Below are 24050 nucleotides of genomic sequence, written 5' to 3'. Positions count from 1 at the left end.
CCCGCCGGCGGGAGGGGGGGTGGGGTTATTCCTGGCAAAATTGTTGGTTGTGATTAAAAAGGATGTACTTGAATTGGTACAAAATATCAAAAATTGTTTAAATAAAATTGTAGTTTAAAAACAATTAATATTTTATGATGGATCTGAATATAAAAAAACGGTTGGGTCAAATAAAATAAAATAAATAAATAAATAAATGGGGTGAAATAAATTGAAGAAAAAACAATCTATACACAAAAAGGCATTTAAAAACGAATAAAAATAAATGGAGGCATAATATGTTTAACTGTGGCCTTCTTATACAAAAAAAAACTTTTATATGCTGTTCTGTATTAATGCTAAATCAGATTAATGCTAAATATCAGAGCAATCCACTTTACACTTGCCTACACATGCACCTACATTTATGCAATTACATTTATGTGCGATCACATTACACTAACTAGAGTAATGTGTTTACTTGGGTTTTCATCCTAAAATTGCATTAAAATCACATTATTGATGCACATGTGTGATGTCATTCCTCCTATCACTCTTACTGTAAATGCACATTTAAATGCACAAATGACTTTAATGCATTTGTGCATAATGTGAAGATGTTTCTAATGCAAAATAAATGGCTACTTTACATAAGTGTCTTGCAGAGGGGGAGGGGAAAAAAAGGGAAAAGCACTGCAAGGCCTTCCACCAGATTGCCGCCCATCACTGTCTGTCAGCGCTGGCATAGAGAGGGATTATCACACCCAGATTACAGTGCAGTGAGTGGGAGTTTATTTAAAAAAGGAACTGGAGGCTGTAATCTCTCCCTGCCGCACAAATGCCCTAATAGGCATGTGTTGCGCTCTCTGTCAAACAACTGTTGGGTAAACAAAGAACAGCAGATTGAGGGGGAAGCGAGGGAACGAACAAGCCACTGATACACGACACCACACAACCGCACACGACGCCTCAGCGCTTCGCAGGGACGTTTCTGAGCCACATCAGTGAGAGCGATGGATGGAGAGGAGGAGAGAAGGAGAGGAAGAAAGAGCGCTTTTGTGTTTACATGGGCCTGGAGTGTGGAGATAAGATGGCTATCCCACAACACGTGTTGCCGAGACAATGCGATGCCCCTTCGTCATTGTTGCTGCTTGAAAACTTTGCGAGAGAGCAGGCGGTGAGTGAGAGCTTATAGCAGACATTCTCCATTTCCAAGAGGTTTAATGCACTATATCGGCATAGAATTGAACCGCACATTAAAGAACAGCCAGGGTGCACTGCCAAGATATTTCCGGATTAGGTTTCATATTAAAAAGAGCTTTCTCTGCTCAAAACAGGCACTGTGCTTTACTCCTCAGCATTAGTTTAAAGCTGACACAATCTCACAAAAATAGCAACATTTCAGAGCAAAAGAAATACGTCTGATTTAATAGCACTTCAACAATATTAAACACGCAATTGTTGGCGGCAGAGAGAGGCAGACGTGCAAAGTGAGAGACTAAAGGCAGTTATTGGTTTTATAGCACTGGTTGTATGGAAAATATGGTGCAATAACTGTCCAAAATCCCACACGGAACGATTCTTAATTTTGTCTGAGGTAAAATGGATGCTTCCATCAGAGCCATGACAACAGAAATGGAACACAAAGGTGAAAAATATAATATGTATATGCGAATGTGTGATATTTTGATGTATTTATTAGGACTTAAAACGTATGCATACTATTGAATTAAAAAAAACTGATGATTTTTTTTTCCTACCATGCTTCTCTGAGTCTGTATACCTGCTATTTATACACATTAAAATATATATTTTTTTTTTCAAAGTTGTAAATAAAATAAAGCATATTGGATTAAGTCTTGCAAGAAAATACAATTTCATTCATTCCACTTGAAAATGTCATGCTTATGTCAACGTTACTTGCTTATTCTTTGTAATTAACTGTGAAGTTTACTAGCAATTTATGAGTGAAAATTGTTTCTTCACCATTTTTGTTCAGTGTAGGCAATGCAGAGTATTTTTTCAAGATTGTGTTTTTATTAAAAAAGGGGGGAAAAAGCAATATATTGCCTTGTAAAGTCATTACTACTTTTATGCTTTCATCTGCCACAACGTAATGTCTCTAAATCATCTTCATTTGCTGTATTTTTCTCACCAAATAGCTTATTCATACATATGATTAATTGTTAATTGTATTAATTAATCAGCATATCATTCAATGGTTCAGTTAATATCACTTAAATTTAGTTGACAGTCATAGCTTAATATATATATATATATATATATATATATATATATATATATATAAATATATATCAATAATGTCAATAATGTTTTGCTAAAAGATGATTGGTGGGCCAGTAAACAAAAGCACACGAGTCATTGGTTAATCTTATGATCACTGCACAGCCTACATGATTCATTTTCAACCAATTCCTTAATAAAATAATTTTTTTGACAATCTGTTTATAATGAACTATTATCAACAACTGCTAACAATACAATATCCTTGTATGCATTAGACATCTTAGGTACAGGTTTTTCTCACGTGTTGTCCTTCTTCATCTCAATGCCTTCTTGTGATAAATAATCAGATGAAACAGGCTTTGATACAGTTTTCTCCATTCTGTTAGTAATTTAATGCACATTTATGCTTACTTTGTTAGGCAGGTGTGTATTATGGATCCAGGTTCACAGGAGAGGACAGGATTGGATTTCTAATAAAGCTAATGGTGGCCTGGCGGCAGAATGACGGCCAGGTCTCTTCCTGGAATCTGCCGGGGGCCTGCTGCTGTATTTTAATGCCCAGATGAATTTGTTTCCCCCTGTCAGTTGTTTAGAAAACATCAGATAAATCAGGCCTGAAGATTGGTCCCCAGACCTGTGCAGAATCCCGATAGAGCACGTTAACCACAAGCCAGAGGCCGGGCCAATTTTAGACACATCTCGAATTTTAATACAGCCTAGGCTGATTCTCCTGACAGAGCAGTTCTCCATGCTCGGGATATATTAGATCTGATTGGTCAGCTGTCGGGATTGCCACTACCTTGATTACATTGTGGAGATGTAATGCTGGCAAACTGTGATGCCTTCCAGCTGCCTATTGAGGAAAATCTATCGAATATATAGAGATTTCAGAGCATTAGGTGATGGTGGAGTGACATTTACATAAAGTGAAAACAAACAGAGAAAAGGTAAATGAAGAAAGCTGAAGTTAATTTCACAGGGTCTATATCTCTGGATAAATCTGATATTTGGCTCTTTTTTCAGAGGCCTCCAGGTTATTAAAATTTGTTACCAGGTTTCTGAAAAAGATATTGATGCTTTAAAGGGGCACTTCGCCCAAAAATGAAAATTCTGTCAATTACTCACCTTCATCCAAACATGTATGACTTATGATTTAAATATTGAAATGGTACTGGTCGTTTTTTTCCCATCCACTTATGAAGAACAGAGATTGGAGCGTTCAAGCTTAGACATAAAAGCTCAATAATATTCTGTTTGGCATGTTCATTAGAATTTACGAATGCAACAATGTCTGATTTGTGATAAAAAATAAAAACAATTATTATTAGCCAGATCTTTTCAATGAATCAGCTGATTCAGTTCACAGAATCAGTTAGAATGATTTGTTCACCCATCGGACTGATTCGGCCCTCAAGTCCATAATTCTGACTGTATCATCATTAACACAAATATGTGGTCTGAAGATTATTCAATTTTGGTCTGTTCCTCACTATAATATGGCTATGTATAATGATTGTAATTATTCTGTAAATAATCAATTGCATATTTATTAAAAAAAGACAAGACAAGACAAGACAAAATAAAATAAAATAAAATAAAATAAAATAAAAACTTCTATTTTCATGGAAGAAATTCAGTCATACAGATTTGGAACAACCGGAAGTTGTTCATAATAAATTATGACATAATTTTCATTTTTGGATGAACTGTCTCTTTAAGTGGTCGACGGGGCCTTCAGAACTAAACTTGTTTCTGGATCTTCTCTAACTATGCCAATGTGCCAGATTCCTTGAAAGGTGTTAATTCACGTCTTGTCAAATTAGCCCTCTCACTTCAACAACAATTCTTAAGGGCTGATATGGATGAATTGACACTGGGATTGTGTACAGTCCCACAATTTCAGACAATGTGTATTTATGCCCTTGATGCTCTGGACAAAAATGCCCCTCGTCCCTCCAGCGATTGTTTTGCACCAAGTCACAGAGACACCATTAACTCAATCCATGACCTGTCTCTCAGGGTTAGTCCATCCCCTCAAAGCTCATCAGAAAGCCTGACTCAGCTCTAAACACGCTGAGGCTAAAGGCCAGAACAAATCACAAGCTTCTTTATAAACCTGGTTGTGGCCAAACCACCAAAGGCTAGCGATTAAGGTACCAGATCCATAGATGCAACGCCTGCTGAGCATCGATACCGGAGAACATCGCATCGAGACGTGTGGCTTGCAAGTGGCTAGCTGATATTAAAATGGAAAAGCCACACAAGGAAAGCCGAAGCTAAGTGTGTCTAATCAAGACGAATGAATCTGTTCCACAAAGCCTCCCAGCGGATGAGGCTGTACCCGCGCCCTCCATACTTCACACATTAATTACCGTGAATTAATGGTTTTACCCACACCAAGTAAATAAAAGATTGTCACCCGGCCACAAATCGAGTGCAGCTTTTATTAAATAATGTGAAAATGTCAGCTGGTTGGAGCCAAATTAAAGAGACAAACAGATCAAACTGCATTGCAATCAAAAATAATCTTCATGTTACAAGATTAAATTACCCTCTGCATGTTTTCCGCAGAGACTCAACATGTATTGTTCCACTCCAACGTAATTCCTAGACGGTAATAATTTGTAACCAGAGCCTGCGAGCACTTTTGAGACCCTCTGTACCAGTCAAGACGATTTGTTGGACGATTTTAAAAAGTGGTTATTGACGGACATAAGCATCCTATTTTAGGCAGAGATTGGGACTTTGGTTATGGAAATTCTGGAAAAAAAATCCCCTGACCCTTTCCATTCAAACCTGCATTTCTGAAAGCACTGGAGTATTAACTAGTCAAGGACACTTTACCTAGTGGACTCAATTTCCTATGTCAATATTAGCACAAACAATGTGAAACATGCCAACACAGAAGCTACATCCTCTTCCTTTTGGTACCAGCACAGTCATTCCATCTGTGTCATATTAGTGCTATAAATCATTCTTTTCAATCCTCATTTGTATGTCTTGGCTCAAGGTTATGAATTTCTGAAAGAATAATGCACGTTAATTACATTTTTGAGCGACAGCTGAAGAATTCCTTCATTCAAGCATGTTTACCGAGTTGGTCGAGTCTCCATGGAGAGAAATGAAAATGAGCTCAAACAAAACCAAAGTCAATTTGAAGTTGCCCCAGCACTTTGAATTCATTTGCTAATTCATTGTACGCAAATCAAACTGTTAACGCACAGTTCAAACTAAGAATTTTGCAAATGACATGAAGAATTCATTAGGTGTTTTGTAAGTCATTGTGGCCATTCATTGAACTGAGTTATGACAAGTTGACTTCTATTTTCAAGTTTACACCAGGAGTGTTTAGAAATGCCAACATGCTCTTTGCTTATGTCGCTACACCTTTTTAATTATTTAATATCAGTTAGTGATGAATTATGTAATTAAGTAGCTATCTATGCTCACAGAAAATGTTCTCACACAAAATTTCCACAAGAATCACAAGTGTCTACATATAAATATGTTTTCATCTTAATGAATCTGGATTATTCTAATTTAGTATAAAACAACAAAATATTTTGACAAAACATTTCAATTTTTGTACTCGTGGTTTAAGTTTGTTTTAAATTTAGAAACATTTAGATACATTTTAATAAGAATGTTAATAAATAAGTAAATTTTATTTTAAAATATGTTAGATAAATTCTATGTGAATATCCTCACATAATTTTTACCTGTTAGTGAATGATAGACAGCCAAATACTAACATTAAAAGCAGACTGCATATCCCATGTGCCAGCTTGGGATATTAATACCAATGGCTCATAGAGGTCACCTTTATTTGAGCAGTGTGAGAAATATAGACTTATTGAGAAGGGCTGGGATGAAGATTAGAGTATTGATTTTGCACGGAGAAAATCGGGGTGAGTGAGACCTGTGAAAGGGAGCGTGTTTGAGAATGCAGCTGTTCACAGAGACGGCTATGATACATATGACACGTTTTCCTCTTGAGTGAATTTGACAGGGAACAACAGCCTAGTATCTGCCATCAGGAAAAGGTGAACAAACACACTCAACTCCATATCTGAATGCGAAACACACGAGAAGGACCATTTCAGTTTAAAAGAAAAGCCATATTGTATTGAAAAAAATAGATATACTGAGGGTATGATAAAAAGTATCTTGTGAGCTCTAATGTTTTCCCATTGGTAGTCATCTAATTACTCATTTGCATTAAATTGATCTCAGCTTAGCTTTGCCCCATCATTAACAGTCAATATTGCTCATGCCACCATATGAAAAATACCAACTCTCATTAGAAATTAATGACTTTTGGTTGCATTGTCAGTACAATTCACTTTAAGTGTGAAAAAACCCTTTGCTTGCATTTGCATAATTCTTTTAGTGAATCGGGCACTATGCAGAAAGCGTGTGCAAATCGGCGGAATCTATTCAGTCTTAGTGAATTCCCCTCAGTGTACAGTATTATTTGTGGAAGATAGCCTGAAATATGCCGCCAAAACCTTATCACAGAACTTTTGATGGACCAAAAAGGAAAGTAAAATAAATGACACTTGCTGAACGCTACAGGATTGATGTGTCTGGGGTTTCCAAAAATTCTCTAGAAAGTAAGGAAATATTTAGGTGTGAATCCTCTTGCTCGGATATCTTTTAAGTATTAATTTTGTGCACAGCTGAATGCATTTCATTCTGAACAGGTCATCGATATTACAATCTTAGAAGAACTAGTGTGGGCAGTCCTCAAAGTGTAAAGAAAAGAGAATTTAGTTGACATAAGCAAAAAGAAAAAGACCAATCAAAGTCTAAACACAGTTGATCCTCATCTTTTTTTCGCAGTCCTTTGAGGACAACAGATAAGAGGCTGCGCCGACTTTAGTTCATCTTCTAACAAAGTGTATTCTCAGCCAAACCAGGCCCTTGCTCTGCAACTTTTAGAGCAATTAACAAACCCATCGAGGTTTATAGTAAGATGAAGACTGACCAGATGTAACATAGTGGTCAATGAAAAAAAAAAAATAGCAAAAAGTAATTAAGTGTATTGAATAACTATATACTATATGCTCAGTATTTCAACATCTGTCCATTTACTTCCGTAATTTGCACAGTGCAGTTTCAAAAGTTGAAATTAGGAACATTATGGCTATTTAAAAGTCCCATATTTCACACTCCCACTCAAAGCCCTAAGAGACTAATAAATAATACATGCCCACAAAACGTGTGTCCTGTCCAAATGTACTCAGCAGCACCAGGTGACACAGCGTTCACAGGAAACCCCCTGCAGTTTGGCCCTGCTCCTCATGTCAAATAAAGAGGGGACAACAACAATGTACCACCCCTCATCTTGCCCTCTCCACCCTGCTAACTGTCCCGTGCCAGCCAGCCTTTGTGCCAGGCCCCTGAAGCCCACGGCAGATGGCGGAGTGGGCGGCAGGTACTAGCCTCCTGGCACCGCAAACATCTGTTATCATTACCAAATGCTAATTGCCATCAATCAAGACAGCACCCAAGTGCATTTATATGCAAGGTTCATAAGCGGAGGTGTGTGCGGGAAAGGGGAAGGTAGACATAAAAAGTGATGTCTAAATTTCCCTCGGAGCGATGGCAGGGGAGCACGGTGTGGTAAGAGGAAGCTGAAGGTATTATTGAGGGTGGCAGGGTGCTCCCCTTGTTAATGTGAAGCCTACGAGCTGAGCTGCAAGGTGCCGTTCTCCTCTGTCAGTAGCTGCCCTGTCGTGCTTTAACATTTTCCCAAGAGCGGCTTCAAGGATTGAGGTAAAGCTCAGGAGATGCAAAGCATGGTGAAGGTCTAAGCTTCTGCAACTAGGAATAATACAAGGGCACAATCTGCAGTTTGACACAGCACACACGTTCAGAAAACCATTTTTACACACCATGCCAACAGAGAGGACATCAAACGTACATATCAATAATATCTATATAATATCTATATATATATATATATATATACATATATAATATACATACATATATATGAAATTATTATTATATATGATTATTAAATTACATAATTTATGTATTGCAATTTTATTGGATTGATTAAACAAAAATATAATATTCCAACCATCAAAGGTTCCCTCTCAAACATGCATTGATGCATTTTTTATTATCCAGACTGATGCATCATAAATGTAATCATAATATGAATATTAAATTCTATAATTTATGTATTGTAATTTTATTATTGCATTGATGCATCAAAATATTAAATTTTAATACACTGATTACAGAATTTAATAATTATCATATATTTTTATACCATTCATTTGATTTAGTTTGATTTAAGCTGCTTGATTTTTTTGTCATTATTGATTTTGTCACATGCTATGCAAATGTATTACACATTTGTGTTATTAGTTCGCTGGCATTATGACATAAAAGTTATTTATTTATTTTATTGGAACAACAAAAATTTTAAGACTATAAATATGAAGTCTGATGTATTATTTTGGCTATATTCAACTACAGTGCAAAATGCCTCTCCTGTTGCATTTTATGTCTTTTTGGGAATTATTACAAATCATTCCAGAATAAACAACCAAGATCAGACCAATCTGGATCTTGATTAAATCAAGAGACAATTTTAGATAAAAAAAAACAAAAACATTGTATTCATCAGGTAAACAATTAAAAATCATTTATAAGGTAAATAAATAAAAAAAATGGTCAGAACAAATGGTTAATGCCTATAATTCTATAAACCTCTACATTAAAGTTTTAAGTGAAATTAAAATGTTACACACATATACAAGTCTGTATAGCAGTGCAGATACATGGTTTCCATGTCAGCTGCAATGTAAACAAAAAGAATAAGAATATGTTAAATTTTTATAGCTATGAGCTCAGTTTCATACAGCAGGTAAAAAGGGTTTCCCGTTCCATCTTTCAATCCTTGGCCTGAAATAGGTTGAAAACTCACCAATGTAGAGTAGAAGCTCCCTCGTTGCTTCTTTACCAGTAAACTGAGACACTGAAGACAGTCGGTATAGCCGGACCTCGGCTTTACTGCATCCTGACCAGCAGGTGGGTGTGCGCTGGCACTGGCAACCCAGGCGCGGTGTGAGGGCCCGGACCCCTTGAGGGAGATGGTGGGCTGACTAAGCAGCGCTCTCTTGGATCCATCGGCCTGAGCCAGTGCCACCATGCCACCTGTGCCAAAGAGGAGCGCTGCGGCCACCGTCTGCTCTAACAGTCCATTCGCAGCCACCCATATGGCTCAAGCCTCAGGGGATCGTGATGCCAATGGAACGGAGGTTGAGGAGGTTCATTTATCCGCACATCACAGCTCTAGCAAATCACACACATGCGATTACATGCTTCATTGTCTTGTTTCCATATTTTCTGCATTTTATTGTAATCAGTACAAATTATAACTTAAACCTTGAATTTACACAAAGCTTCGATGGACTAATAATGTGCTTTTTTTTGCTGTTTTTGCAAAAAAAAAAAAAAAACACAGCAGATTTATTGATTGATTGTTATGATATGCTTTGATGTATTTTCTGCTACACAACATGCATACTTTGACAGTTAAACCACTGACCTAATTTCCGATAGTAGCACCTTAGAAATGTGAGGGAGTGAACATGAATAAAGTTGTGAAATTGCAGATTAAAAATGCAACTTCAAAGCCTGTAGGTGCAATTTAATTTTTAATATGTTTACAGCCTACTGCAACAGCGCCAAATGTTGCAGCTTTAATTTTTTTATAATTATTTTTAGGGATGGGGGTGAGTGTTCATACATCCCTATTCCATTACATCTGGAAGGCTGACAAATTTAAATATTTGCAATAATTTCAGAAGATACAATATAAAATATGTGTGTACAGCACATATGGTATTATTTAAAAAGAAAATATCCTGTGATATTTAACCTAATAACATGACCACACATTGTGGTAAAGGCACAGACCTAGCTTAAAAACATTATATAGAGCTATTGGCTCATCTTTTCCGAATCCCAGTCCCTATCAGAGGACAAATGTGGGCGAGGTATGCCAGTGCTTCAGCACGGCTGTGCTAACAAAATCACCTTTATCCACATAGACAGGTGACAGCGTCAGCAGTTGGGCTGCCAGTGGAACAGGCTGTGTCTGCAAGCCACGCTGTGCCAATGAGTCCAGAGCTATATGTAGGAATGTATGTCTGAGCGTGTGGAAACGTGTGCACATTTTCCACAGTTTAGAAGCATATGAGCATATTTATGAATTTTTAATCATACTGAAAGGCCGTGTGCATTAGTTTTCCTCCTTGAATACCTTGTTTGACTCTAAATATGTCACATTACAAAACAAAATGAGTTTTAAAGAGCCATTCACATTGGCTTTAAAGTCTGAGCTTAGCAAATTACGAGTGCAAGGCTGAGGGAAACTCCACCATATGGCCACAAGTGTGTCCACTCTAGCTCTACCCCTACTCTTAGCCACACATCTGGACAGCCTTCACCTTTAATTGCCACTAATGTCTGAACACGACATGCGACAAGAAGGAATTAAACAAAGACAAGACCGCTGGCCTGGGGTTATACAGAGGGACAGACGTGAAAAAAGGGAAGTATTTCAAACAAAGGTGTGCGGGATGCTTATAAATGCCTTAAAATATGAACTATTCAATAAAACTAAACCTGTGTATTTGGAATCGGTGTAAGAGAACAAGAATGTAAGCAAACAAACACTACATCAACTTTCCACAGGTAGCAAACACAAGCTTGATGACAGACTTGATGACTTTGTAGCAAAGCGTTTTGAAGAGACGCACATTTCTGGAGCAGCATGCCCTGAAGGACCCTCAAGGAGCGACAGAGAAAATACCGAAAGATCTAGTGAGTGAACAAAGATATCTTTTCATGAGTTGTGTCAGTGTTTTCATGCACTAGATGGCATATTCAGCAAACAAATGATAACAGGCAAAACACAGCAAACTCACTTTGTGGGCTAGCAATCAAAGAGAGGCAATTTACAAAGAGACGATCAGCTTAGGCAGGAAGGATGAATATTCTCAAGAACAAGTTGAGTTCAATCTCCTCCGGCACAGGTATGTAATCTATGTAGTGAATGACAGGTCATACTCCCCCCAACAACAGAGCTGAGATTTACACCCATCCATCCACTTATCAAAAGTGTCATGCGGAAAAATAATCCTCTGACAAAAGAGTGATAGCACGCTTGTCCTTCGCCAACAAAAATGAAAAAATATAAAGTATTTAAGTAAAAAAAAAGTAGTTTTCAAAATAAATCTCCGCTAGGTTAATAAAGTTGTCACATGCTGGATTTTATGAACTCAATGCCAATAAATAAATAAATATATAAAACATCACTCATGGGCATTTCACCCAATATGTTTATTTTATTACCCTTTTCAACAAACAGGGAGACAATATGTAGCAATCAAGCCTCTCGTCTGATTGGTCGATGCTGTTTTGAGACCAAACTATCCCCTTAAATGCCACATTCTCATGGCTACCTCATCCAGAATGGCTTTGAGCTCGCTGAACTGCAGCGGTTCTGATGGATTTCACTTTAACAGCCTTTAGAAACAGGCTGACAGGTCTGAGAAAGATGAATAAATGTCATTCACTGAAACTCTTGCGTTGATGCATGGGGGGCATGTGTCGTCGCTTGGCGAGGATGTATGAGAAATACACACTTAACTAAAACTCTTTCTCTAAATCATTTATAAGCTGGCATATGACTCATGTGATACATGTATGGACTGAGAGCGAAAAACCGAGCTGCAATTCGGCCTACTAATAGAATCAATGACTAACAGCTTGCCCTAACCACACACAACACCACAAAAGCTCTCTTTCATGTTAATCTCAGTTTTGTCCCAACCAGCTGTGAACGAGACATGGTTAGGATAAAATATGAGTCATATACGACAAGCGACAAGTTAAAGGATATTTTGACGGTCGCTGCACATAGTGGAATTTCCTTGGTTCTATATTTTGTTCCATATAACTGTATATTAGACATCAAATGTTTTCTGATTGGCTGTTAGTGTGCAGTTTTTGCTATAATTTTTTTGCTCTCAGTGTTATCGTGTGGTTAGGGGACAGTGCAATATTTATGTGATGTGCCAACGTTTTGGCCTCTAGGCAAGGAGAAATTAGATGTAAGTAAAAACGTTCTAATTATATTTCAAGATATCTGCTATCGAAAGATATGAGAAAAAAGCATATATAACAGAGCCACTGAATAATGACTATTTAAAAAATAAAAAAACTTGTCTCAGATATGGACTAAGCTGTTATGACACAGTCAGATCGTTGATGAAAAATTCAAAAATGAGTAAAAAATAATTAATGTACCATTCCATTAAAAATAATTGACTATAAAGAACCGATAGTAAGATTTTTAAAAAATATATATACTTTTATTCATAAGGATACATTAAGGGCCAGATTTACTAAACAGGGCAAATTAGCACGAGAGTGCAATTCCAAAACAGTGCAGATGGGCGTGGAAATTTCTGCGGGTGACAACACGCAAATTAAAAAACACAGACCCAACATCTCATTTACATTTTGACCAATGCAAAATACCAAGCGCAGCGCAAATTAGCATAGTCGCAAATAAGCAGAGCTTAAAGTTTTTGGGTGTAAATAATGGGGCAAATACCACGCGTTACATTATTCATTGTAATACTCTCCTCTAAGAAATTTTCCATCTGAAAGGGAAACTCCTACAAATGCATATTCAATAAGGTCAGGCGCAAAAAATATAATTGTGTCCATGCCTTTTCAGCGCTAATTCTTCACTGTGCGTCTTTAGTAAATCCTGACAGTACTATTTTAACACCAAAAGACGGTTTGCGCTGGCACAAGCTGTTACTCCCTTGTGTAATGTATTATGTTTTATTAAGCAGCACAACCATTTTCAACATTGATAATAATAAGAAATGCTTCTTGAGCACCAAATCAGCATATTGGAATGATTTCTAAAAGATCATGTGACACTGCAGACTGAAGTAATGGCTGCTGATAATTCATTACAAATTACATTTTAAAATATATTAAAATAGAAAACAGCTATTTTAAATTGTAAAAATATTTCACAATATTGCTGCTTTGTTACATAAGAAAGGGTATACTATATATAATGTTTAAAATAGAAAATGCATTTTTGTTAAGGGTTTTCCACACTTTTCAAATAATGATCCAAAACCAATATATAGTAATGTGGCACAAAATTAAGGGTCAACACAACTTTTACCCACTGACACATCTTACCCCACACTCCCCTACAACTGACCGACCTCTTGGCAAGTCCATCACTCATATGCCAGAGCCTTTGGGAGTCTTTCATTTTTTTCCCCCTTTTCACTCTCATGGAGTTGCTGTGCCATCCCTCATGCTGAGTTTGGGAAATGAGCCTCCCTATGCCAATTTGTCCTGGCCTTCCAGCCCACTGTCCCTGATAGACCACCTGCCCTGGGCCTCTCATTGCACCCATGGGGGGGGGGGTTGCAGTGCCCTCCATGGGCCCTAACCCCCAAACCCCTCTGCCTTAATGGCCACCGCATTGCCCTATCGTGCCAGGCAGCGAAGCATGGCTCTGCTCCACCAGACTCCAACACTCTCTTGGAATGCTAATGACCTCCTCCATTCCCATCTTCTGTTCTACTCCAGACACGTAGCCAACCCTTCCCCCACAATCTGTTGTTTCCGTCAAGCACGCATGCAAAGGATGACAGTTTGTAATAAAAGGTTTGTATTACTTGAATGAGTCTACAATACACGTATTCAGGGAAATTATGAGATTCAGACATTTCGAGAGGGTCTTAAAATTCACTGCGAGCGGCTTTTAGCTGGTCGTGCACTTGACTGTCTCACTGCGTGAGTTCAGTAGCTCAAGTGTACTTACAGACACTTCTCTCCACCCCACCCCGCATACTCGGGCTGAATGAGAAACTAGCGTCCTCTTGGGCACATTCATTCCTAGGGTGACTGGAGCAAGTGGAGATTGGAGTCCGTATTTACTTAAAATGAGAACAGATTTAGAAATGGAGGGGAGGAAAACAGGAATTGCAGCCAGTTTCTAACATACTCTCTATACTAATTCAAGTGGCTCTTGATATTATTCAAAGAGGTTCTTAAACACTGAAGGTGTTTCTGCTATGTGATGAAAGCAGTCATCAAACCCAGTTGTCCACTGGAGACCTGATAGCAAGATCCCATAACAAAACGTTAGTCCCAATCCAAGAGTTTCCTAAAGCTTATAGAGAAACAACCAATGCAACTGTGAAATACACTCTTCTTATGTGTGTTTGAATTAAATTATACTATAAAGACATGTTTATAGCATCAGAAAATCTGAAAAATTCTAAACTATGAATTTTCAGTTGTTATTTACTTGCAAGTATGTTTAGTGTGCTATTCAGCTGCAACTGTTTTTTTACAAGGTGTAAAAAGTGGGGAAAAAAGAGGAAGCATGGTATATAAACATGGTAAATACCTCTGGAAAAAGGCAAGTACAACACTCAAATATAATTAATTATATAAATAACATTAAAAAAAATACTATGCAACACTCCCTCAACAGTTAGTTATGTTCAAGACTATACTATGGAAATGAACTTGAGTTTTCTTGCTTGTGCTTACCAGATCAGAGAAGTCTTGTATTCTTCCGGGAAGTAGACTGGTTGTTCTCCACTGCTATCAGAGACTAGGCTTCAACTGGCAGCATTTATTTTTGTCTGAACAGGATTCTGAGGAAAATAATGCAGAGATGAAAAAGAAATGTGAGATGCAGAGAATTACTAGATATGCACCGCTATCAAAAAGCACCATGAAGCATGCCAAATACTGATGTTGTGTTAAAGCCATAATCAAAACATGAACTCATGTTAAACAAGAGGCATTTTGTGATGCTTTCTCGTCCTGTAACTGCAGTCAGAGTGGTGATAGAGCTTTAGAACCTACCAATGAACAACCCAAGATTCAACCCAAGTTCCAGCCATTGGTTAAATCACAGACTGGACTAAAGACCAATTATTGCTTTCTAACTGTACACAAGAAGAAATATTTTTAGAATTTAAAATAACTTTCTATTGTAATATATTTCAAAGTGTTATTTATTACTGTGATGCCAGAACTATGATACTCAGACAAAAATATTGTTTTCAGTATCACAAGTTCTTTCAGAAATCATTCAAATTTGCTGATTTGGCATTCAGGAAACATTTCATATTATCATCAATGTTGAAAGGAGTTGTTCTGCTTCATATTTCTGTGGAAACTATAATGCTTTTTTCAGGATTCTCTGATGAATAGAAAGTTTAAAATAAAGAGCATTTATTTGAAACAGAAAACGTTTGCAACATTATGAATCCCTTACTGCCAACACTGATCAATTGAATGTGTCCTTGCTTAAAAAAGGCTATTATGAATAACAAAAACACAAAAAAGAAAGAAATATTGACCCGAAACCTTTGAATAAAGGTGTATATTAATTTAATGATTAATATTAATGTAAGACATATATATAATCAACACATGATATTTGGGGGCGTGGCTTAGTGTGCAGGAAAACAAATGGCAATTATCAAAGTTAATAATTCAATTTCTATGGTAAACGCTAAGAGACATTTCCTATAACATGCCTATTAACAGAAAGAAAATGATTTTTGGAACTTTTTTTCTCTCTTTAGATTCCTTGCCAATTTGAATGAATAAAATGTTAATTTTAAAAAGTGCATCATATTGATACAATGTTTTGATGCAAGTAAAATCGCTATTTCTTTTTTTACTTAATATTTTATTTAATAAATCAATCAAGCTAGTCCTTAGATATACATTTTTGAAAAATATATTGAACAAACTGGTTTATAAACCTAACCCACAGCATATTTAAATGTATATATAAAACGTATTTGGAAACCAAAAAGTATTTGAGAATTGCCTTGGACCCTGCTTCAGAGACTTGCACATGTCTGCATGTCACTGCACCAAACACAGTCCACCCTCTCTCTCTCTCTCTCTCTTTGCGCGGCGAAGAGAGAGAGAGAGAGAGAGAGCACTCCTGGATGGACACCATGCTGGAGGTCATCGATGATGCTGACGGAGAAAAATATGAGGGTTTTCAAACAGTGTGGCGGCCTGAGGCATCAGGCAGGCTCGGGTCAGCCCTCTATCTTGCCCAAACAGAACTATTCATTTCATTGCCCTTGTACCAGCATGAATTCAGCACTGAACATTTGTTCTGTGTCTTTTTCGGAGTCTCTCACCTTTCTTTGTACCCCAGGTCTGCGTTGCATTTGAACTGCATCTAACCGAGACTGTTCTCTCTCACCTTAACACACCTTTAACAGTCATTCTCCTGGGACGGTTATTGCTACAGTTGTACAGTCTGTACTCCAGTTCTTTCTCTTCCAGTGCTCAAGAAGAATAAAACTTCTCTTGTTAAGCGTCCCACACATCCTACACTTTTAACAACACCCTACTACCTGAAAGATATTTTGCGGTTTTTAAATCCAAACTCGTGTGACTGGCTTTCCAATTAACCAACCTGATGCCGCAGAACCAGCTTGCGAATCTGACCAGTGATTGCACAATGCTTAAATTAATTCCATATTAACTGCATTTTTTTTTTCCTGCAAAAAGACAAAAGCAGCGCCCTCAGCTGTAAACAGCTTCCGTTCCACGCAAATCTGTCTTCTCAATCGCTTGATCAAGGTATCTGTTCTCCAAAGTGTTTCAAGAGCCAGCAGCTTTGGGGCAGACAGCTTTGAAGCCCCTGGAAATACAATGCCAGCACTGAGAAAAGCTCCACTTTAGCTCCCAGTGTCCGCCCCTCGTCGCTTTTCTGGCAGCTCGCACAATCCCTCTCCTCCAACATGCCTTCCAAAAATAAGGACAGACGATCTCAGGATTCTTTAATGAACTGTCAAGCGCCTCAGCTCCAGGGTGTACACAAAGATAGGCACCTCAGCAGAGCTCAAACTTACTGTACGGAACAGAGTAAAAGAGAAACCTGCAGAAAAAGGCTTTCACCTGAGTATTTCCAGCTCAGTGTTAGGTGTTATCTGGTTTATGGCAACATAAGCAATCTAAAGTGTTGATTGCTGAAATGTTCATTTGCTTGTGCTTTTATATAGTTGACCTTTATATTGTTTTGCACAATAAAGAATCTGAGGTGACACGATTCACACAATGTCCTCAAGGGGCCCACTTCACAACTGTCATTTTGTACAGACAGTCCTCGATGACGCAGTTCTGTAAGCACAAGAAAAAAGGCCAGTGACCAATTTCAGTTTTTGACTGGACATTATTCAGCAGTATTTATAAGGATTTAATCAAAGTCACTTTTATTCACCAGAAGGTCTTTTATGTACTGTTAAAAATGAATTCTTAAATTCTCTTCTTAAGTTGTAAATAAAACATAGAAAATACTATTTCAGTCTTTCTACTTTAAAATTTCATGTTACTTGCTGTTTCTTCATAATTATTTGTGAAATTTACTAGCAATTTCTTGGTGAATTTTTTTTAAATAGTTTTCTTGTGTGTGTGTGTGTGTGTGTGTGTGTGTGTGAGTGTTTTCAGTTTGGAAAGTCTGTGTTCACTAGCATTTGGTGGTACAGGATTTGTTTTTAGCCTAATTTAATTTTGCTGTTTTATTTTTTTAAATATAATAATAATAATAATAATAATATCAAGGACAATTGTACAGTTACTATGTGATAGAATACCCACAAATTAGCATAATAAAGAACAATATGCTGACTTGGCACAACTCCTTGTTTGCGTTAAGTTTGTTTTTGAGCCAATCACCTGAGCTATAAAATACCATGTGACTAATCATTATGAAAACACAGGAAAATGATGTCCTGAAAATGTTAATTGGCTTATGGCACAACAAGAATGTGCAAAGTATCAAACTCTTCACTAGTGACTATCCTTTTACGTCAACAGCAGCAGACAGACAAAAATATCAATAAACAAAGTTAATTTCAAACTTTTAAAAGCCCTCAAAAAAAGTGTCGCTGGTAAAACATCTTTTTAACATATAACAAAATATTAGCAATATAGTACTTGAAATGAAATATCTGAATATAAATCAGAATACATGGCTACTGTTGAACGCCCACCAATGGAAAGCAACATTTTCTCCTGCAGAAAATGCAGCATCTACCAGAAGACTAACTAAACCATGCTAACCAGCCAAACCCTGACCCATCATGACCTGCCATGTGATCTGGTCACTTAGTGTTTCCAAGCATTGGTGTGCCACTCGTTTAACACCAAACTATAATAATTAGTACACATACCCTATCTAATCAATCTCGTACCATCTGGTTTTGATGGACATTACTCTCAAAAATCTTAACTTCAAAGAAAAAGAAACCGCAAATAGGGTGTTGGTTAAAGACAGGAGCTTGTTTCAACCTGAAGGCTGAACATGCCTGCACATACTCACACACATCCACACAAAAGATGTTGCCACACAAGAACGCAATGTACAATTACTTTGTGATACAATACCCACACATTAGCATAATAAAGAACAATATTCCAGCTTAGCACAACTCTAATGATAGAGCGCTGAAAATAGAGCCTCTCTCGGCTGAGGTACGAGGAAGGGGAGCATGCGTGTGAACTTGCAAGTGAGCAGACAACCATTCACGAAGCACGATTCAATAAACTGGTGAAGAAAATTGTCATTATGTTAACCAGTCAATAGTCGCAGGTTACAACAAACCCAAACAACCTTTTGTTTTCTAAGCAACACTGATTTGATTTGCTCTGATATTTTGCAATTTGAAAGTCTGCTATCACGGCAGAAGCAGCTCATCCAGAAAAGGATGTGAGGATTATACACATGTATGTTATTTGTGCTCTGCTGCATTTTCCGTGACAGCTCCCTGACATCAGTGCCCATGCGGATGGCTGCAAGCTAGTTTCTAGTGAAGGGGGCACATATTTTTATTTATATTTTTTTCCCAAAGCAGCCTTCATGTCTGCAGCACCCTGACACAGCGTCTACACTGGACACGAGCGACGCTTCACATCGCGTCAAAACAAAACCGCTCCCATTGTAATCAATGACGCTGTCTACACTGGTAGCATAATGCTGCAGGTCCCAATGCATTTTTACCTGAAGAACTCTCTGTTTCTATTTATACCATATATTTTATTTACCCTGTTTGTCTGAAACACAAATATTACATTTTTAATTAATTGTTCATTCAATTAATTTATTTATATAATATTAAATTATGCATTTTACCAGTCAAAAGTTTGAAATAATTATTATTTTATTTTTTATGTTTGTGAAAGAAGTCTCTTATTATCACCAAAGCTGCATTTACTTCATTAAAAATACAGTAAAGACAGTGACACTGTGAAATATTATTACAATTTAAAATAACCTTTTTCTATTTAAATACTTTTTTTAATTTATATTTATTCCTGTGATGGCAAAGCTGAATTCTCAGCAGTTATTACTCCAGTCTTCAGTGTCACATGATCATTGAATCAATCTAATATGCTGATTTGGTGCTTACTTATTATTGGAACTCAATTATTAATGAAGGGATTTTATTATCAATCTGTTTTTTTTTTGGTTGTTTGTTATTTTGTGAAAATCATGCTACTTTTTTCAGGCCTCTTTAAAAAAGAACTTCATTTATTTGAAATAGAATGTCTTTACTGTCACTTTTGATCAATTTGATTATTTAATTATTATTTAATATTAAGTATTTTTATTCAAAAAAAATTTTTTCTTAATTATAGTATTTTTATTATTTTTTAATCATACTTAGTTTACAACAAAACATTAAGCAGCAATACATTAATTAATTAATTAATTAAATAAAAAATAATAAAAAATAAAAAACTTCAAATGGGTTCAAAAACTTCATATATATATATTGTGTGTGTGTGTGTGTGTGTGTGTGTGTGTGTGTGTGTATATATATATATATATATATATATATATATACTTTATATAGTATATTTCACCACCTTAGCACCAGAAAATAACCAGACTGCACTCGACATTCGTGTTTTTGTTTCATTCTTTTTCAGAAGGGCAATCAGTTCTGTGCCAGTAGATTGGCATGTTCTCCATTGACTCCTACAGCAGCCACAGCAAACTTTGACCCACTCTCCACTTCCTTCAATCGCAAACCCCCCCCTCCACCATCCCTGGCACCACCTACTAGTGTGCTGCTGGAATCCAGTGAAGTGAGACCACTGTGAAAAATTCATTCCGCAGCTTCTAAAAAGTGCTTTGATTCTTAAACCAGGAGCGCTCGAAGTCCCGCTGTCCTCAAATAACCTACATCTACAAACCAATCTGCACTGAACAGAGATATGCTGAGATTGAGTTAATGATGGTCTCAAATCAATGGAGCCTGCTGATCTGTACAGACAAAAGGAATTAAAGCAGGATAGACGTGGCTGATGATCTGATATATGTATTAAATTGTTCATATTCCTCCCAAAACAAATTACAGTTTACAGGTACAGTAGATGGCACTAGGGATGGGAATCATAAGGAATTTAATTATCATACTTACAATTTTTCTTATTCATTTAGTACTTAAATGAAAAAAATATTCAGAAAAATAAATACAATTAAAATGTCATAAAATGATATATTTTTGAAAATACATGCTAGTCTACATTTCAAACATATTTTACAAATTGAGCGTTTACACAGACTTCAGTGACTTTTCTTTTTAAAGATGGTAGCAATAAAAAAAATGCAGTAACATGCTGTTATTCATTCAATCATTCTTTTAAAATATTACTGACAAAACTGATTATCTTAAAACATGATTAAAAACAACAGTCAGTAACTGCAAATGAAAGGTGAGCTGAATTTCACTTGGTGTTACTGCAACACGAGGAGTTTTCTAATTTGTTGAACACCTAGATGAAATTTTAGAGTTTAAACTATAGGCTGAATTGACTGTTCAGTGTCAGTTTTTGATGATTTTTGTGCACAACAACTTTTGAAATGTTAACTAGTGCTTTTAGTTAGCTGTGACAATGTATGCTTTCCATAGGATGTCCCATTTATTGTGAAACTATGTTTCTTAGCGCCAACAATAAATAAATGTAAAATATATAAAAAATATAAAAAGTAATAAAATGCATAAATATATCAATTAAATATAATAAATAGTTAAAAATATATATATATATAAAAACTCAAAATTCAAAAACAATTTGGGTCGTTTTTTCAAAAATCAATTGGACTACACTGTTTATGCTGTATTTGTCTGATTAACAAAAAGATTCAGATCATGTTAGTCACTTGTCCAGGAAATTAACTACACTGGTCATGGTCTCATGAAGAACCCTTAACATCCATGGAAACTTTCCATTTCACAAAATGTTCTTTATAGTGTAAAAACAGGTTCTTTAGAGGACCATGGAGCACAAAACCAGTCTTGAGTCGCTGGGGTATATTTGTAGCAATAGCCAACAATACATTGTATGGGTCAAAATTATCGATTTTTCTTTTATGCCAAAAATTATTAGGATATTAAGTAAAGATCATGTTCCATGAAGATATTTTGTAAATGTCCTACCGTAAATATAGCAAAACTCAATATTTTTATTTTTTTTTGCACCCTCAGGTTGCATATTTTCATATAGTTGTATTTCGGCCAAATATTGTCCTAACAAACAATACATCAATGGAAATCTTATTATTCAGCTTTCAGATGATGTATAAATCTCAATTTCAGAAAATTTACCCTTATGACTGGTTTTGTGGTCCAGGGTCACATAAAGTTCTTCTATGGCATCGCTGCAAAAACACCCTTTGTGTTTGTTTGGGAATATGAATTGCGCTGATTGCACTATATCTTTCTGTTTTACCAAAACAAACTATCAAACAAGAGCCAATCGTTTAAGGAGTCTGACTATGACATCATGAAAATCACTGGTTTCCGCATTTGAATATGGAACCGGTTTTCTGTTCCCAACACTAGATGGCAGTCATTGTGGCAAACAGCTGGGTTACTCATCATATAAACATTGGTTTTCAGGCTCTAGATTGTTTTAGAACATTAGCCATGCATTACATAGGGATCCCAGCCTGATAGACTCTGTCTTTATTTCTCATTAAACGAGTCGAGTAGATTCAATTAAGAATATGTCAAGGGGCCCGAGGTGCTTCTTATATATAGCTTAACTCCAGTTGGTAAACAACTCCTCGCCTGTTTTCCTGGTTTGGTTTAAACTCAAATCTCAGAGGACACACTAAACTGCACCAACAGTGACTACACTGTTGGGGGAAAAAATGCACGTAGAAGCCGAGGGTCCCCAGAAACCCTCTTGTGCATGTATAAAGGATTTAAAGAGAATAAAATGCAGCTAATTAAAATAGTGTTTCCGTGAGATGTTAATGAGGTTTTTGTTACACTTGGGTGGACGTCCTTACATGATGTAGTTCTAATCCCACTGAGTCAGTGCTCTTTGTCCTTGCATAGCTGGCAGCTATAATCCGCAAAAAACTCAGTCAAACATAATTACCGAGCAGTCACATCTGCACATTCGGAAAGTCACCGCATTACTCATCATCACCATCGGCCCTTTTATTCCAATCTTTGTCATAAAAAACACCTAACCGTGCGCAGCGTCTTCCCTCGGTTTGTGCCTCTCTCATGGCTGTGTTCTCATTGTCGACGTCTGGCTCATTTCAAATGAAGCATGTTGCGCTAATGAGCCCGTGATGATATCAGCCGTCATGTGTAACCACACATCAGAATGTCAGCAGTTCTGCTGCGGGCTGAAGGTGAGGGGAGCAATAACAACGTGTTTTCGTAAGGCTGCCGCCCACTCTCTGGCGCATTCGGGCCCAGTGCGTTCAGGCCTCGAGGGAAAGCTCCAGACGAGGGCTACAGGATTGCGCTTTCTCCCCGACAGATTGCGTGTTTGTGCTACTACGTTAACCGTGATGTTCAACGCGCATGTGTGAGCTGCTTTACGAGCTTGCTTAAAAAGTGTTGCGCAAACAAAAGACAAAGAGCATTTAATGCCACAGGTAAAGTAAACACATCCCAAACAATGTGGTCAGTTTCTCAGGGGGGCATAGGAACACATGCCTCAATTAGGTCAAAACGAAGAGGTGTCTCCTCTCCGCGGGCCGCTCGATGACAGCCGTAACGAGGTAGGTTAAAGAATACCGCCTACAGGCTTCTTTCTTCCCAGGCTTAAAGCTGCATGTGTGTGTGAAATACAGTCTGTTCTATCAAGAATGCAAACTGTTTTTTTTCCCCGTTACTGAGCCAATTACGGAGATAAAGTGGACTCTCAGGAACGCGAGTGCTCTCGTTTCTAACATATTTAGCCCTGAATTCGACACGACGCACAGTGAACCTGACACAATGCAACTGATTTGTCAAAAACACAATTCAAAGGCAGTGTGGGAGACCAAAAGTACCTTATACAATCAGATCGACCCATTTTTCGGAAAGTTACATGAAGTACTGGGGTCCTATATTAGAAGGATACCATGTGCAAACTTAAGAGGCAGAAGCTCTACAGTGCTACTGTCTGAAATCATTTTCAGTGACTCTAAAGGGTCTTATTTGTTTAATCCTTTAAAGACCAAGAAAAAAGGCTTGGAATCTATGCCTAGTGTTGTATGACGTAAAAAATTGTAAAAGGAAGGCAAGTGTGGTCAATATTAGAGAAATTATTTAAAATACTATGAAGTGATGCAGCAATAAATATGTTTTTGGAGTCTGGTCCAAAACTTATTTATTTCTTATTTACACATAATAATATTTGTAAGAAATATATGAATATATATATATATATATATATATATTTTTTTTTTT

General features: G+C 37.0%; 1 protein-coding gene across 7 annotated transcripts in view; it reads right to left on the bottom strand.

Moving 5' to 3' along the window:
- Nucleotides 1-24050, bottom strand: part of rbfox3a (RNA binding fox-1 homolog 3a) — a 459476-nt gene that overhangs the window by 372596 nt on the left and 62830 nt on the right. For 4 of the 7 annotated variants that reach the window (XM_016251991.1, XM_016251999.1, XM_016252007.1 and 1 more), the window contains exon 1: nucleotides 13483-13534. In XM_016251991.1, the coding sequence (XP_016107477.1) occupies nucleotides 13483-13524 (42 nt within the window). In that variant the 5' untranslated portion in view covers nucleotides 13525-13534. Of the gene's footprint in view, nucleotides 1-13482; nucleotides 13630-14853; nucleotides 14961-24050 lie in introns of those variants that run through there. The other 3 variants (XM_016252014.1, XM_016252026.1, XM_016252017.1) reach the window with 2 other exon arrangements.

Source organism: Sinocyclocheilus grahami, unplaced genomic scaffold (genome assembly GCF_001515645.1).
Source record: "Sinocyclocheilus grahami isolate Dianchi unplaced genomic scaffold, SAMN03320097.WGS_v1.1 scaffold26.1, whole genome shotgun sequence".
Lineage (NCBI taxonomy): Eukaryota > Metazoa > Chordata > Actinopteri > Cypriniformes > Cyprinidae > Sinocyclocheilus > Sinocyclocheilus grahami.
Note: the sequence above shows the minus strand (reverse complement) of the source record. Positions and strands in the feature narration are given on the sequence as shown.